This window comes from Oncorhynchus keta, chromosome 23, assembly GCF_023373465.1.
Source record: "Oncorhynchus keta strain PuntledgeMale-10-30-2019 chromosome 23, Oket_V2, whole genome shotgun sequence".
Lineage (NCBI taxonomy): Eukaryota > Metazoa > Chordata > Actinopteri > Salmoniformes > Salmonidae > Oncorhynchus > Oncorhynchus keta.
In genome coordinates, this window is record NC_068443.1 from 35,031,382 (window position 1) to 35,048,141 (window position 16,760).

At 42.7% G+C, this 16,760-nt stretch overlaps 1 protein-coding gene and 1 long non-coding RNA gene across 3 annotated transcripts; one reads left to right on the forward strand and one right to left on the reverse strand.

Annotated features, from left to right (window-relative positions):
- Window positions 1–1,582: 1,582 nt before the first annotated feature.
- LOC118402228 (uncharacterized) lies at window positions 1,583–10,434 on the reverse strand. 2 transcript variants are annotated; one of them, XR_004829457.2, is made up of 6 exons: window positions 9,271–10,434; window positions 7,123–8,966; window positions 5,602–5,920; window positions 5,147–5,335; window positions 4,972–5,060; window positions 1,583–4,888 (listed from the first exon to the last, which is right to left on the reverse strand). It is a non-coding gene; the product is annotated as an uncharacterized LOC118402228 (long non-coding RNA). The 2 variants fall into 2 exon arrangements; XR_004829458.2 differs by lacking the exon at window positions 5,602–5,920.
- A 2,295-nt stretch (window positions 10,435–12,729) lies between these two features.
- On the forward strand, window positions 12,730–16,684 carry LOC118402226 (calreticulin-like). Its single transcript, XM_035800255.2, has 9 exons — window positions 12,730–12,939; window positions 13,323–13,424; window positions 13,667–13,870; window positions 14,000–14,094; window positions 14,184–14,393; window positions 14,635–14,748; window positions 14,932–15,075; window positions 15,294–15,386; window positions 15,634–16,684. Exons 1-9 carry the CDS (start codon window positions 12,861–12,863, stop codon window positions 15,856–15,858), a joined length of 1,266 nt encoding a protein of 421 aa, XP_035656148.1. The 5' UTR covers window positions 12,730–12,860; the 3' UTR covers window positions 15,859–16,684.
- Window positions 16,685–16,760: the final 76 nt, after the last annotated feature.

The window sequence follows — 16,760 nt, forward strand, 5'->3', positions numbered from 1 at the left end:
ACTGGGAACACAAACTGCATTACAACAACAAACTGGGGATAATTTGCATGCATGGGAATGTGAGGGGTAGAATGGGCCAAAATGAAGTGTACAAAAATCAAGATGTATTCTCGTGTTTTTCTGTGGGGTAGGGTCTGCCTGTCTTGCCTGGACCCCGGGTCCCCAGGTCCTGCAGTTGCTGTGTCAGTGTGACCCATAACAGACACTCTTGCCCACGCCATGCTGGTGTCAGATGTGAGTCGTAAGAATGTGGTTGTTTGCTTTGTTTTCAATGGTGGGAATTTAGTCACAAAAATATGTTGAAATTAAGTGTCCAGTATATTGAAATTAAATGCATCCATCTTATCTACCTGCTGTTTTTGTGAGACAGAAAGATGAATGAAAGTCAAATGAATAGTTTTGTTTGTGTTACGTGTGTGATAATATTTAACTGCATGGCAGTACATTTGTGTTACAGATAACCCCAAACACCCTGGTGACGTTGGACATCTCCCAACTTTAGGAACATTTCAAATAGAACAAATCTTCCTATTTGTATTTTGTTATTTTGGTGGTTAATATAGGGCAGACAGACAGGTTCTCTACTTTCTCCCCTTTTCACTTGCCTCCTTTTTTTTGCAGTAATGCTGCATTCACTTGGTTGCGTGTATTGTGACGGCCCTGAATTTTTCTGAACCGTCTCAGTGCAGCTCCTTCCAATAGGGCGCTTTCCCTTTAATTCCCAATTAAATAGCCAGCATCAGCTGCGCGAAAGGGGGGTTGTGATGGAGACGTGCATGAGGATGTGTTCAACCCTCAGTTCCGAAGCTTCTCGATTCCGTTTGTTTTGTTGCCGTTAAACGTGTGTTTTGTAGCCTAAGAGAGTTTACCCAGGATCGGATCCACTCATCGCGTCCCTGGACTACACCTCTCCGTTCTTTGTGGCCTTTCTCCGCTGGAGATCTATTGGCGGATTGGATTGTCTGACTGACCACCACCTTTTAGTATACGGTATTTAATTTGTTTGGATGTGATGTAGTATACTGTGATTTGTGTAATTAGTGGTAGTTGAGGACTTAATTAAGAGTTGATCCGCTTTAAAGTTCTGTGGTAAAGTAATTGTTATATTTATTGTATGTTTAATACTGGGTTTACGCTACACGGAATGAACGGACAAACATCGCGTGACAAAAGTCACTTGAGTTCACTGAACTCCTTTACCGGGCAGGACTCTTTTTAGGCCCGAGGTACAGGACATTTCTGGAGGAACCAGAACTCATTGTGATATTATTATATGTGTGTGTGTGTAATCATTGTTGTTGCTAATACAACCCACGCAACAGAATATAATTGTTTTGGAAGTTCTTTTCAATGTTTTAAGGGTTTATGAAAAGTTTATTTCCATCCTGACTTTTACATACGTCCTTTGTATTGGTGTAGACTTGACGGACCAGATGGGACTCATTCCCACCCAAACTAAAAGGAGAAACCAATGTTTTCTCTGGTAGGCACAACCTACCTGGCACCCCTATAAATAATAACCTCAAGTCAAAACCGTTACAGTATGTATACATCCTATTCAGAATATTGTTCATATTTTTTAAAATGTTCATTACTTGAAGGGCTGTTAAAACAATGAAAATGTCACAATATATTTAGGGATGCAAAACCCAGATTCGAATCATGTGTTGATCTATTGCCATGGACGTAGCATCTTCCTTTCCCAATCCATTGGCAAATTACTTTAAACTGCATGTTTCTCATTTGATGATTTAGGACTGGGTTCCTCAACTGACTGTGGTTTTATTTTGCACCTCAAGTTTTCTGAGCATCAAAATTATATATATATATATATATATATAATTTAAAATATGCTGTTAAGCCTCATAGTCTACTTGAGCCAGTTAAGTTATTTTATATAGGCCTAGGCGCGGGAGAAACTCCAATTAAGCCCTCGTGTTATTTGTAAAGTCACATTAAAATGAAGATTATTGTTGAAAATAATTACTCGACTGGTGTAGGTTATCTCCATCTGTTGCTGTGCAACACTTGCATAGCAAGTTAGCTATATGTTCAGCACCATGCACTGGTCACCTCCTATTGATTGCGCTGCGGTTGCAGCTTTACCTTACAGCACCAAAAAAATGGTCCGCTGCCTGCTTTAATAGTCTCCTGCATTCTCTCTCATGAATGAAGTTAAAACGTCATTTTTGCATTATTAAGGTAGGGTAACATTGCAGGTACGCTACACCGCAATTTTGAATACAGTAGGTATTCTTTCCATTTGTCCTGTTGAAACACACAAACTACAGTATTTAGCCTAAAGCAGCATATGATTTTACAGTAGACTATAGTTGTCACATGGCACCGTGTTAAAATTGTAGAGCAGCACATTGGTCTGAACAACTTATAGCCTCTTAGTGAATGTCTCTTAATGAGAAACAATCATCAAAATGGATGAGAATATTGCATTTTGAAATGCAAATACGATCGAATCTGTAGGCAAATTGAAATAATGATTCCGACATCAGCGGACCTGCGTGAGGGGTGCGTTAGGTGAATTAGGGCGTTTTGGAGGGGCTAAATGTGGCACCATCTAGGCCTAGGCTAAAGCCGGGAGCCTCCCGTGGGCCTACTCTCTCCTGATGAATTTGCATGGGTATGACGGACAGACAGGAAGTCTGAGAAATATACAGTAAGTAAGCAAGCAACGTCAAAAAAGGGTGATGCCTAACATCCAAAACATGCAGCTTCAGGGCCTGTGAGAGCTGTAAGGACAAACCTTGTATCCTCAGGTTGTAGTCCTTCACATTTTATTTAATGCTACTACCGACCGTGGCAAGCCTTTTGGACAGGCGGTTGGCAATACCTTGACCATTTATTGGTAACAGATTTTTTTAAAATTGTTAAATGTAATCCAATCTAAACAAATAAACATAAAAAAACAATACAATTACTCATACCATCCAACAATAGATCATTAGCAACAGAAACCAAGTTCAGAAAGAGCTAAAAAATAAATAAAAAATAGTGTTTGCCCACCAGAAATGTCATCAACAGATATGAATTGACTTGTTCCTATTGTTGAATATACACTGCTCAAAACAATAAAGGGAACACTAAAATAACACATCCTAGATCTGAATGAATGAAATATTCTTATTAAATACTTTTTTCTTTACATAGTTGTATGTGCTGACAACAAAATCACACAAATGATCAATGGAAATCAAATGTATCAACCCATGGAGTCACACTCAAAATTAAAGTGGAAAACCACACTACAGGCTGATCCAACTTGATGTAATGTCCTTAAAACAAGCCAAAATGAGGCTCAGTAGTGTGTGTGGCCTCCACGTGCCTGTATGACCTCCCTACAACACCTGGGCATGCTCCTGATGAGGTGGCAGATGGTCTCCTGAGGGATCTCCTCCCAGACCTGGACTAAAGCATCCACCAACTCCTGGACAGTCTGTGGTGCAGTCTGTTGGTGGATGGAGCGAGATATGATGTCCCAGATGTGCTCAATTGGATTCAGGTTTGGGGAACGGGCAGGCCAGTCCATAGCATCAATGCCTTCCTCTTGCAGGAACTGCTGACACACTCCAGCCACATGAGGTCTGGCATTGTCTTGCATTAGGAGGAACCCAGGGCCAACCGCACCAGCATATGGTCTCACAAGGGGTCTGAGGATCTCATCTCGGTACCTACTGGCAGTCAGGCTACCTCTGGCGAGCACATGGAGGGCTGTGCGGCCCCCCAAAGAAATGCCACCCCACACCATGACTGACTCACCGCCAAACCGGTCATGCTGGAGGATGTTGCAGGCAGCAGAACGTTCTCCACAGCGTCTCCAGACTCTGTCACATCTGTCACATGTGCTGAGTGTGAACCTGCTTTCATCGGTGAAGAGCACAGGGCGCCAGTGGCGAATTTGCCAATCTTGGTGTTCTCTGGTAAATGCCAAACGTCCTGCACGGTGTTGGGCTGTAAGCACAACCCCCACCTGTGGACGTCAGGCCCTCATACCACCCTCATGGTGTCTGTTTCTGACCGTTTGAGCAGACACATGCACATTTGTGGCCTGCTGGAGGTCATTTTGCAAGGCTCTGGCAGTGCTCCTCCTGCTCCTCCTTGCACAAAGGCAGAGGTAGCGGTCCTGCTGCTGGGTTGTTGCCCTCCTACGGCCTCCTCCACGTCTCCTGATATACTGGCCTGTCTCCTGGTAGCGTCTCCATGCTCTGGACACTACGCTGACAGACACAGCAAACCTTCTTGCCACAGCTCGCATTGATGTACCATCCTGGATGAGCTGCACTACCTGAGCCACTTGTGTGGGTTGTAGATTCCGTCTCATGCTACCACTAGAGTGTTCCCTTTATTTTTTTGAGCAGTGTATATATACTGCATATTTTGTCATCAGGCCACAGAGGAACCTCTGTTCTAGCTGCAGACTGAAGGTTTCCTCCAGATTGGTCCTCAATCTGTTTCTCTGCAGTCTGGAGTGCAGTCTGGAAGCGACTGCTGGTGGGGGACCATCAATGGAGGATGCTGTTCTTCCTCTCCATCATCTTGAGTTTCCTAAATACTTTGACCAGGGAGATCAATTATATTCATTGATCTAAAAATTGCACTGTTAAAAATGGAGGAAGTAGCTCTCGATCTGCACAAGTTGAAAAAACAGCTGTTCCATCTTCACTTTCCTGCTGTGCCCTGAAAATGAAAAAAAATGGATTAGAGAGGGCATCGCATGCTGAAAGATAACTTTGTTTAGTCATTTGAAATTAATTACATAGATTGAAATTGTATGTTGCTGGAGCATTGCAAACATATTGCTCCTCCCAGCACAGAGCAGGTTTTTGCCTCTCAAGGGTGCTGCCCCAATCCCTAATGGTGTCCAGTGTTGTTCCTAAAACATAACAACAGTGACAGATGTGACATTTCTGATCAATACTGAAATTCTATGCTTAGATTATTGATATAATGATTTACCTGGAAAGAGACTGTGCAATTTCTGCCATTTCGCTTTCTGCCCCTGTTGCAACTTTTGTTGCTCGGGAAAACCTCTGTGGCAGAGTCCACTATTACAAAAAAAAACAGGAAATGTTAGGAACATCACCTAGAGTCAACCAGCAAAGTAAATTAATAAGAACAATTCCAAGTGTACCAATCAACATTGCCTCTGGCGTATCTTTTTCCCATGGTGGAGAAGTGCATCAGCCAGGAGGTCAATACGATGGGACGGCGTCATCTCTTTGGTGACCTTCCCAAAGCACCTCAAATAGGACCACAGCCTCTCCATCTGCTCCCTATCTGCCAGTCCAGCACCTTCGACATATCGGGTGTTGAATTTCATCTAGAAATATAAAATCATGTCATACCATGGTAAAAGGGTGATTTGGTTAAACCTTATAAAATATGAATAAATACCTACTGACAATATTAATGATCCTGCTCAAGTACCTGACATGGCAAGTCATGTATAACTGGCACAACCAATTTGGTCTCATGCTTCAATTCAGAAAAGTTATGGACAAAATGTTCATGTGAAAACACTTTTTGGAGAAAACTGCTATTCAAATGTTAATGTCAATTAAATATTGAATAACATTTTTTAATTACTTGCACATGTGGCTGCATCTTGCATGCAATGTCACACATGAAGATGAGATTAATGTTCTTGCCTCTCATCCCCTCCATCTCTCGCAGCAGGTACACTGCATTTGACAAACTACAGGAGATACATCATTGTTTGCAAGCTAAATTAATCAAATACTACCCCAAAAAAGACTGAAAAAGAAAATTAAAAAAAATTTAAAAAAAAAAAACTCATTACTGCATCCCACCTTTCACCCTCATTACTGCATCCCACAGGAAACGCCCAACACGCCTGTCTCGTCCAATTTCGTTGTTTTGGGTTTGGACCTGACGGCATTGCCTGCTTGAAATCCATGGCAACCCAACATTTAAAAAAACAAACAATACTAATATAAAGTACAGTACAGGTATAATGGAATGAGCTGTTGCCTGAAGCAGATCACACACAGTGGTTCCAGGTTAATATTTCATTCAACATACACAATACAAACATACCGTCTCCTACCATAAGACCACGGAGTCAAACAAATGAAGTGGAGGGACAACTGCATCATTTAAATATGAATTAGTGGCGAGGTTTGATATCATGAGTTCAAATAATTCTAGATTTTGTTCACATTCCCTTCTAGTGGTGAATAAGGTAACAATGGAAGGTATCCTTAAAATGCAGCGCATATTACATTCCGGTCATTACCCCAGTTGGTGATATTGGGTTCACAAATGTATCGATCCACATCAGCTTGGTTTGCAAAGTACTTTTCCCCATGTTTTGGTGGCTCATAACCTGATCCAGATTACTTTTTTCTAGGCAAACCAAAAAGGGCATCCGCTGCTACCATTGTCCTGTAAAGAGATGTCAAATATAATTGGATACAACTTTATCGTTTTTGGACCCCAGGAAGAGTAGCTGCTGCTTAAAATTAAATACTAGAAGTCTATTCGTTTTTATTTTACCAGGTAAGTTGTCTGAGAACACATTGTCATTTACAGCAATGACCTGGGGAATAGTTACAGGGGAGATGAATGAGCCAATTGTAAACTGGGGATGATTAGGTGACCGTGATGGTATGAGGGCCAGATTGGGAATTTAGCCAGGACACCAGGGTTAACACCCCTACTCTTACGATATAAGTGCCATGGGATCTTTAGTAAACACAGAGTCAGGACACCCGTTTAACATCCCATCCGAAAGACAGCACCCTTCGCAGGGCAATCACTGCCCTGGGGGATTTGGGATATTTTTTTTAGACCAGATGAAAGAGTGCCTTCTACTGGTCCTCCAACACCACTTCCAGCAGCATCAGTTCTCCCATCTTTGGGACCGACCAGAACCAACCCTGCTTAACTTCAGAAGCAAATCAGCAGTGGGATGCAGGGTGGTATGCTGCTGTCTGTACAATTGTTTGACAAAAAAAATGTAACAGATGTTTCTAATAGATGATTTATGTTTATAAAAGAGGACGAGATCACAATTGGTATCTTATGCTCTGATGTGTATTTTGGGGGTGATAAAACATTGAATAGGCCCAAAATAATACAACAAACCTTGGGACATAGCAGGCACTGGGTTCCATCGGCAGCTTCTGGGGCCAGACGGAACCATGTCGGAACTCCTCATAGGCCTCATTTGTCAGTATACAAGTCTCTTCCCTGAAATGAATGAACAGAGTCACTTAGAGGCACTCTGATTCATTACTGCATTCCATCAGAGTAGGCCATCAACACAGACAGCAAAGGCATCTTCACATACAAGTAGCACATGGTTTCTGTGACACATACGTTTATCAAAACAGGAATTTGGTTAGGAACTTTTGCAGACAAAGTAGACATGGTAATAGAGTCAGATTATAAAAGAGATTACTTACTGTCCTATGAGGAGAACGTAATGACAGGCATATGGCCCTGAGTGTAACACCACTCAAGCTGCAGGCTGGTTTTCTGCTTGAGTAGTGAGCAGACCACTGCAGTCTGAGGCTGGCGGGGTGTGCAAGGCCAGAGCATGCACCTGACCAATGAACCTGTTTCTGGCTCATGTACCTGACCAATGAACCTGCTTCTGGCTCATGTACCTGACCAATGAACCTGCTTCTGGCTCATGTACCTGACCAATGACACTGCTTCCGGCTCACACTGGCAGATCTCTACTCGCACAGCATGCACTCTGCCTGAAAGAAGAACAAGAGTTAGTCATGAAAAGCTCCATTAAAAAGAATGGCGCAAAAACGACACATTTCCAATGCAAATATAAAATTGTTTTCCTTGACATATCTGTGATGCGTAACGGCACGATCCGCAGTCAGGAATTCAGTTTCACCATCATTCGGGGGTCAACAACGTAGAACACTTTGCATTTCACACAGTAAACACAACCAACAAGCTTAAGAAGTTCAGGTTTGGTGAAAAATGTATGCAAAATTACATTACCTCTGGATGCACTATATTTAGCCTTGTCCCAGAAATGAGAGCCGATAGGACAGAAGCTTATCTCCTGTTTCAGTAGTGCGAGGCTACTTGATATACAAGTATACCCCTTGGACAGGATGCTTGTCTATCACAATGCCTTACCCCGAATCCATCTACTTAATGTGGAATGCCAAACAGAGATGCAGTCGGTCACGCTTTTTAGAGTCTTGTGACTGAACTGGGGTTCGAACCCAACCTTCCAATCTCAGGGCCGACACTAACCCCAAGGCCACTGAGTTGATGGGTGCACTCTGCATTAAAATAAACATCCGCTGCAGATTGTCAGCTGCTGTAACTTAAAACTGAGGTTTTAGGTTCTCCTTCAATGATTTGAGGGCAATAACTTACCGAAACTGTCTTGTTCACTTTTATCTGCACATCCCATGTCCTCCAAGTTGTAAAGGGGCTTAATTAGTTATATGTCTCCCATGACAACAACTATCCCATTGGCTATATCCAGTAATAGTTTCTTATTGTTCTATTTATGATATCATAACACATTTACGCTACTACAACTAAAGCACAAGCCATAATCAAGGGGTATTCACTGAGTAAACCAAACATTAGGAACAAGTGACATTAACAAAGGGATCATATATTTCACCTGGATTCACCCGGTCAGTCTATGTCATGGAAAGAGCAGGTATTAATGTTTCAAATACTCAGTATATATAATTTGAAAATGCAAACAAAATTCTCTTGACCTACTCGCCTAATAACATTTTCAAATAAAAAAAAAAAAAAGGTTATGTAGAGAAAATGTTTTGTTTACTGTATAAGATATTACAACAACAAAAAGCTTTATTACTTACCAAAGTCATGAAATACCCTCAGAAGTTTACTGTGGTAGAGTGAGCACTTATGGCCATCTCTCTGCTTCCAGTGCCATTCAAAAGCAAATGGTGGGTCCTTTTAAATGGACCATCCTTAAGAGGAAGAGTATTGGTTAAGAGTTTGGGCTTGGTTTCAATGATTTGGCCATGGCAGAAAAACATGACCTGGTGAAAATAAGTAAGTTGTAGATAGAGACAGAGAGCAAGTACATTTAGTTGATCAGTTTAAGTGCCACTGCAAATAGTACAAATGCTTGTTTTTAATGTGATGACTGTGATCCTTCGTGGGATAAACCTCTGAAGGCCTCAGACACTGACCATTTCACTTAACTTATGCTTGAGAAATTAGTTTCTTTGTCAATTGGGCACATGAAGAAACATTATCGTTGAGAATTACCTGCCAGATCTCCAGGTGGTGCACAATGTTTTTGTCTTTATGGGTGGCCACCACACAGTCAGAGCAAAATATTGTCTCTGGCTGGACCCCACACATGGACGGCAGGTAGCCTAGTGGTTAGAGCGTTGGACTAGTTGCAAGATCAAATCCACGAGCTGACAAGGTAAAAAATATGTTGTTCCTAGGCTGTCATTGCAAATATGACTTGTTCTTAACTGACCTGCCTAGGTAAAAGAGCAGATTGATTTTACTGGGGGGGGGGGTGATCTCCACAAGCATTTCTCTCCATGCAGCCACTGTTTCCCCTTTCCTCCTCTGAGCACTGGTAGTCTGGGTATTACTTGTAGCAAATTCCCGCTGTTCCTCTCTTTGGGCCTGAGGAGGTTCCGAGCCGGAGGTGCAGCACTGAGGGACAATGTGCCTCTTTGGTCTCAGAGCCTTGCCTCTCAATGGAATTTCCTTGCCCAGGATTTAAAAAAAAATGTTTTCCCAAATTTGGGCATCGTTGCACAATTCTGAAACAAAGACAGTTATGAAGAATCAGATAAAATGCATATAATTGATCACAAACTCAGGGAAGGCAAGAAACCAGTAAATTCCTGTCCACTTTCAAAAGGTATTCACCATATCTCTGATGTTTCACAAATAATTTGACAAGGATTGTGCAACATTTAGGACAAGGATCATCAACTAGATTCAGCCGTGGGACATTTTTTTTATTGAGCAGACAGTGGGCCAGAACATAATATAAATATTTGTAGATTGCAAATTGACTTCAAGAAGCCTAAACATATATAATATTTGACTAAAAAAAAATCCTTTCAAACCTTGATTACATTTGGGGACATTGCCCTGAATACGGTTACGTCTCTCAGATGGACGTTAAGACAGGTGTCCTGACTCTCTGTGGTCTTTCAAAATCCATGGCACTTATTGTATGAGTAGGGGTTCACCTGGTGTGATGGATAAATTACCAACCTGGCCACATTCCATCATGGCACCTAATCATCCACCTCATTCCTAATTGGCATATATCATTTACATACATTTACATTTACATTTAAGTCATTTAGCAGACGCTCTTATCCAGAGCGACTTACAAATTGGTGCATTCACCTTATGACATCCAGTGGAACAGCCACTTTACAATAGTGCATTTAAATATTTTAGGGGGGTGAGAAGGATTACTTAACCTATCCTAGGTATTCCTTAAAGAGGTGGGGTTTCAGGTGTCTCCGGAAGGTGGTGATTGACTCCGCTGTCCTGGCGTCGTGAGGGAGTTTGTTCCACCATTGGGGGGCCAGAGCAGCGAACAGTTTTGACTGGGCTGAGCGGGAACTGTACTTCCTCAGTGGTAGGGAGGCGAGCAGGCCAGAGGTGGATGAACGCAGTGCCCTTGTTTGGGTGTAGGGCCTGATCAGAGCCTGGAGGTACTGAGGTGCCGTTCCCCTCACAGCTCCGTAGGCAAGCACCATGGTCTTGTAGCGGATGCGAGCTTCAACTGGAAGCCAGTGGAGAGAGCGGAGGAGCGGGGTGACGTGAGAGAACTTGGGAAGGTTGAACCCCAGACGGGCTGCGGCGTTCTGGATGAGTTGTAGGGGTTTAATGGCACAGGCAGGGAGCCCAGCCAACAGCGAGTTGCAGTAATCCAGACGGGAGATGACAAGTGCCTGGATTAGGACCTGCGCCGCTTCCTGTGTGAGGCAGGGTCGTACTCTGCGGATGTTGTAGAGCATGAACCTACAGGAACGGGCCACCGCCTTGATGTTAGTTGAGTACGACAGGGTGTTGTCCAGGATCACGCCAAGGTTCTTAGCGCTCTGGGAGGAGGACACAATGGAGTTGTCAACCGTGATGGCGAGATCATGGAACCGGCAGTCCTTCCCCGGGAGGAAGAGCAGCTCCGTCTTGCCGAAGTTCAGCTTGAGGTGGTGATCCGTCATCCACACTGATATGTCTGCCAGACATGCAGAGATGCGATTCGCCACCTGGTCATCAGAAGGGGGAAAGGAGAAGATTAATTGTGTGTCGTCTGCATAGCAATGATAGGAGAAACCATGTGAGGTTATGACAGAGCCAAGTGACTTGGTGTATAGCGAGAATAGGAGAGGGCCTAGAACAGAGCCCTGGGGGACACCAGTGGTGAGAGCGCGTGGTGAGGAGACAGATTCTCGCCACGCCACCTGGTAGGAGCGACCTGTCAGGTAGGACGCAATCCAAGCGTGGGCCGCGCCGGAGATGCCCAACTCGGAGAGGGTGGAGAGGAGGATCTGATGGTTCACAGTATCGAAGGCAGCCGATAGGTCTAGAAGGATGAGAGCAGAGGAGAGAGAGTTAGCTTTAGCAGTGCGGAGCGCCTCCGTGATGCAGAGAAGAGCAGTCTCTATATCACTCCTCACCTCTCCACCTGATGTATGGTGAGCGTTCTGGCACAAAAAAATGGTCAGGTACTACACATTGATGGTGGATGAGGTGAGTTTCCCCCTACTATGTAATGCGCTTTGAGTGTCTCAGTTGATAGAAAAGTGCTATATAAATCCAGTCAATTATGATTTATTATTTATACACGATCACATTTCTATTATGCTTGGGAATATTTTGGAAGTTTTCCACAATTAAAATCAATTGGGAGCTGACTTCCTGGTGTTTTTAGTCTTATGTCCAACAATATATATATATTTTTTTTTCTCAGAACTTGGGGGGCCAAATAAAACTACCTGTCGGCCAAATTGAAGAAGCCTGATTAGGGCAGCAACACACATTTTGGGTTAGAGTCCGCCGTAACACCCCACCAGTACGTGAATCTGTGCAATAGAAACTCTCGTTTTCGTTGCATTTTTTTAAACCTATAATAAACACATACCAACCCCTTACCCCATGTCGCCAAGACAGCAAATGGAAGCTTAGTAATGCCAGTTGCTGGGGCTGCTAACACGCTTGCTCTACGCTGCTACTGGTGAGAAATGACAATTTACCGAACAGTGTTAGTTGAAAATGTCCAAAATCACCTTTGAAAGAGTAGTGTGTCACACAGTTCAATGTGTGTTTCTGAATCACTATTCAAAGGTAACGTGTACCACACATGTGGCTTGTGGGATACTATATGAATGGTGTGATTGGTAAGATTTTTCCACATTTTAATGGGGTGGTTGGTGACTAATCGGGTGCACCTCCTTAACTGTGACTCAGTCAAATCTTTGAAATTGTTGCGTTTATATTTTTGTTCATGATTTTGACTCAGGAGCGGTGGGTGCAGGATTTTGTTCTCGATTAGCAGTAACACTTACCCTATGTGCAATATTTGTTCCGCAATTCTTTAATCGTTGGCAGTAGTTTTCTTGGAATGTAACATCTCCAATGTGGTTCATCCTTTCTGAGGTTTACGGTAAAAGCGACCACAGTACCAGATGTACCACAGCATCCAAGGTCGTTTATTTCCCTGTCAGCCAATGAAATAAGGACATTTGTTCCGAGTAGACGGGGATTGGTCGGACAGACTAGGGGAACCTGTGCATGTTTCGTGGAGCAGGGTGGTCAGATCTTTCATTTGATATTGTTTTGCTAAATCCAAATAATTAGCAAACTACAACATGCTAGTGTCGGTGCTATTGATGATTGCACTAGCCAGTGCTGAACCATCAGTGTATTTTCGAGAGCAGTTTGAAGATGGCAAGTTCCATTCATTTCATGCGGGCTGCAGCTATTGCCAACTAACCTAACAGCTAGCTGACCTAACATTTTACAGCTAGCATCTTAATATCAGTGAGCTATCTAACCACGAAACAATAATAGCTAGCTGTTAACAAGCTATGCTTTTTGAGACGCGTTAATGCACGTATATTTAGCCACACTGACTGCAAAAAAATGACAGCCGGCTAACTATCACGGTAGCCAGTTATCTAGCTAAACAAATTGATAGCTAACGGATCAAGCGAAACCTAAATCTTGTATGAACCGTTCGCTAAATTGTTTTTATTCAACCATGCCAATATACATGGTTGACTTAGCTGCTAATATTTGCTTCTAACAATGTATTTTTCTTCTTCTGTCAGATGCTTGGAATACCCGTTGGGTTGAATCCAGCCATAGGTCGGACTACGGGAAATTTGTCCTGACTGCTGGGAAATTCTATGGAGACGTAGAGAAAGACAAAGGTAGATGTCACAGACCGTAGACTTCATGCAGTAGAATAAAGAACCTTGAATGTATTTTCTCTTACACGCTAGAGGCTTATTTTATCCCTCTGAGGTTATGACTCTCCGTGTGATGAAATATCTGGTTTTATGACCCCAGCATTGTTTTGAGAATGTCAGTCCTACACATGTCTGATCTCTGTGTGGAGCAGGGGACAACTCCGAAGATGGAAAAAGTCCAAAACATATCTTATCTCCCCCAGGTCTCCAGACCAGCCAGGATGCCCACTTCTACTCTTCTTCTGCTCGCTTTGAGCCCTTCAGCAACCAGGGCAAGACCCTGGTGATCCAGTTCACTGTCAAGCACGAGCAGAACATCGACTGCGGGGGAGGCTACATCAAGCTATTCCCCGCTGACCTCGACCAGTCAGACATGCATGGAGACTCTAGCTACAACATTATGTTCGGTAAAGTTCACCAGGAACAATGAGATTTGATTGAGAACCAGTTCCTCCCTTGTCACACATCCAACATTCAGAGAAATTGTTCAGGTCTTATATTTATTTTGTATTGCTAATCATAGTGTTTTTCTCCAGGTCCAGACATATGTGGCCCAGCCACGAAGAAAGTTCATGTCATTATCAACTACAAGGGCAAGAATCACCTCATCAGAAAGGATATCAGATGCAAGGTACAGTAAGCCTATATCCCAAATCAGGCTTTTTCAATATTTTATATCCTCATTGGGAGGAATCCAAATCAATCGTCTTTGTTTTGCAGGATGATGAGTACACCCATTTGTACACTCTGATCCTGAACCCTGACAACATGTATGAGGTGAAGATTGACAACAAGAAGGTGGAGTCTGGAAGTCTGGAGGAGGACTGGGACATTCTGCCCCCTAAAAAGGTCAAGGACCCTGAGGCTGTGAAACCAGATGACTGGGATGAGAGGGAGAGGATGGAGGACCCAGATGATAAGAAACCAGAGGTGGGTAAGATGGACACCTCGCCCGCCTGGACCCATGGCTGTTTCTGCATTCAACAATGCTACGCTAGCTAGCCACATTATTGTGCGGGCAGGACAACGGCAGAAACAGACTGGCAGACCAGGCATCTAGCCAGCTATTCTGATTCAAAAGCAATCCATCTAGTCAATATTTTATGAGTAATATGTCTTTCATGAATGTAGTTTTAATGAATGATTAGTTCATGATTCTGTTATTTGTCAGGACTGGGATAGGCCCGAGAACATTGCTGACCCTGACGCTAAGCAGCCGGAGGATTGGGATGATGAGATGGACGGTGAATGGGAGCCACCCATGGTCTCCAACCCTGACTATAAGGCAAGCAGTCAAACACTTCATAACTGGGGTGTTTTCCTGGCTCTACACATATGGCAGGAGCACATTTTATTACTCATAATATTAGACAAGGACACAGACAATGTGACAGTAGCTTTCCCTGTGCTTTGGATTACTGTTTCAATTATATGAGCAGCTGTTTGATTGATTTGTTTGCTTTCTCAGGGTGAATGGAAACCCCGCAGGATCGATAACCCTGACTACAAGGGCAAATGGTTGCATCCTGAGATTGACAATCCAGACTACAGTGCAGACTCTGAGATCTACAGATTTGACAGCATAGGAGTCATTGGCCTGGATCTGTGGCAGGTACTGTGGAGGCCCTTATTCAGTCTTTTTAATACTTTAGTTATTGATAATGAATAATAAAGAGTGGAATTGAATTGAAAAGGATTCAGTTTGGGAATCATTCTTTTTAGAAGCCCTCTATATTTTAATTTAATTGAAAAGAGAAAAGGAAACGCATCCCTGAGTCTTTTTGCCCTGAAATGTTTGAAGTAATTCAGACTTATTCATTGCCGTCACAGGTGAAATCTGGGACCATCTTCGATAACTTCCTGATCACAGATGATGCTACGCTGGCAGAAGAAGTCGGCAATGAGACCTGGGGTCAGACTAAGGTCAGTGGCACTCACCTCTCAGGTTCACACTTACATATTCACACTGGTGTCTCTCTCGAGTCGCCCCCCCCACAACCCGTTCCCTTGCAATTTGTTCCAGGATGCTTTGTCTGAATAAATCCACTAGTTTGGTTTCAGATCCTTACGAAGACATATTTGTAACGTTGCCTACCAGCACACTACAAACTGTAAAAATGCTAATTCCTGCGGTTTGTTAAAAAGGCTGCCTCGGTTTCATGTTCTGTAGGATCCAGAGAAAAAGATGAAGGAGTCCCAGGAGGAGAAGGAGAGGAAGAAACTGGAGGCAGAAGAGATGGCGAGGAAAGAGGAGACAAAAGATGAGCCTGGAGAAGAGGAGGAGGAGGAGGAGGAGGAGGAGGAAGAAGAAGAAGAAGAAGTGTTGGAGCATGAAGAGGAGACTGGAGCACAGGACGAAGAGGAGGCAACAGATTCTATAAAGGATGAACTTTAGAGGACTTTGACTTTCTCATAGGGTGACTTCGTTCTTTGAGCCTGGGGAGAGATTATTCATCATTTCACTTTACCAGTCAGTCAGTCCTCAAAATAATAATGTTGAGAGAAGGGGAGGTGAAGGAGCCATTTACTGCAAAATCTGTGCCATTTTTTAATTTAATTTTTTAATATTAATTTATTCGATTTTAACTTGCTAGTTTATCCCATAATTAATAAAAAACTGACACTTTTTGTTATTCTATCAAATAATAATTCAGATTTGGTAATCTACTGGCAAATGTTTTTACTGTGTTTTTTTCTTACAGGCTCGACTTAATATAACCTATTTCTTGTAAGTATGCTTTTATAGTCTGTTGTTCCACCAAATATTACAGATGAAGTCTAATTCAATGGTGCTTGTTTGTTTTGTATACTTAATTCTAATTGGGTGGTTGAGTACACAATGTGAATTCTACTTGGTATTCACATGCATAGCGATAGTTTCCCATTCGTTCCATTCCATTTGCTTTCTAAATTCAGTCACACACTGGAATACATAATGTTAGGTAGAATTTAGAAGTAGCATCTGTAACCTCACCTAGATATATATTCAGTCATCAACCTTTTATATTCCACTGGCATTCAGCCAAGGACTACTGAAGCCACATCATCAAATTGTTGTCTCTCAAACACTAACCTCATACTTCCTAATGTAGCATAGTGCATTTGTTCTCCCCTTAATTGTTTTTGTAGATATTTGTTACCTTATTTGGGAAATTATGATTACAGAGATTGTTGTGCAAAAATACTGTACAGTAATAAAAAAGAGAGCTGTTTGGATTTGACATGTGTATTGTGTGCCTTTGTTAAAAATCACCATCACACTATTATTCATATTTACGGCCAATTAGAAGTCAAACA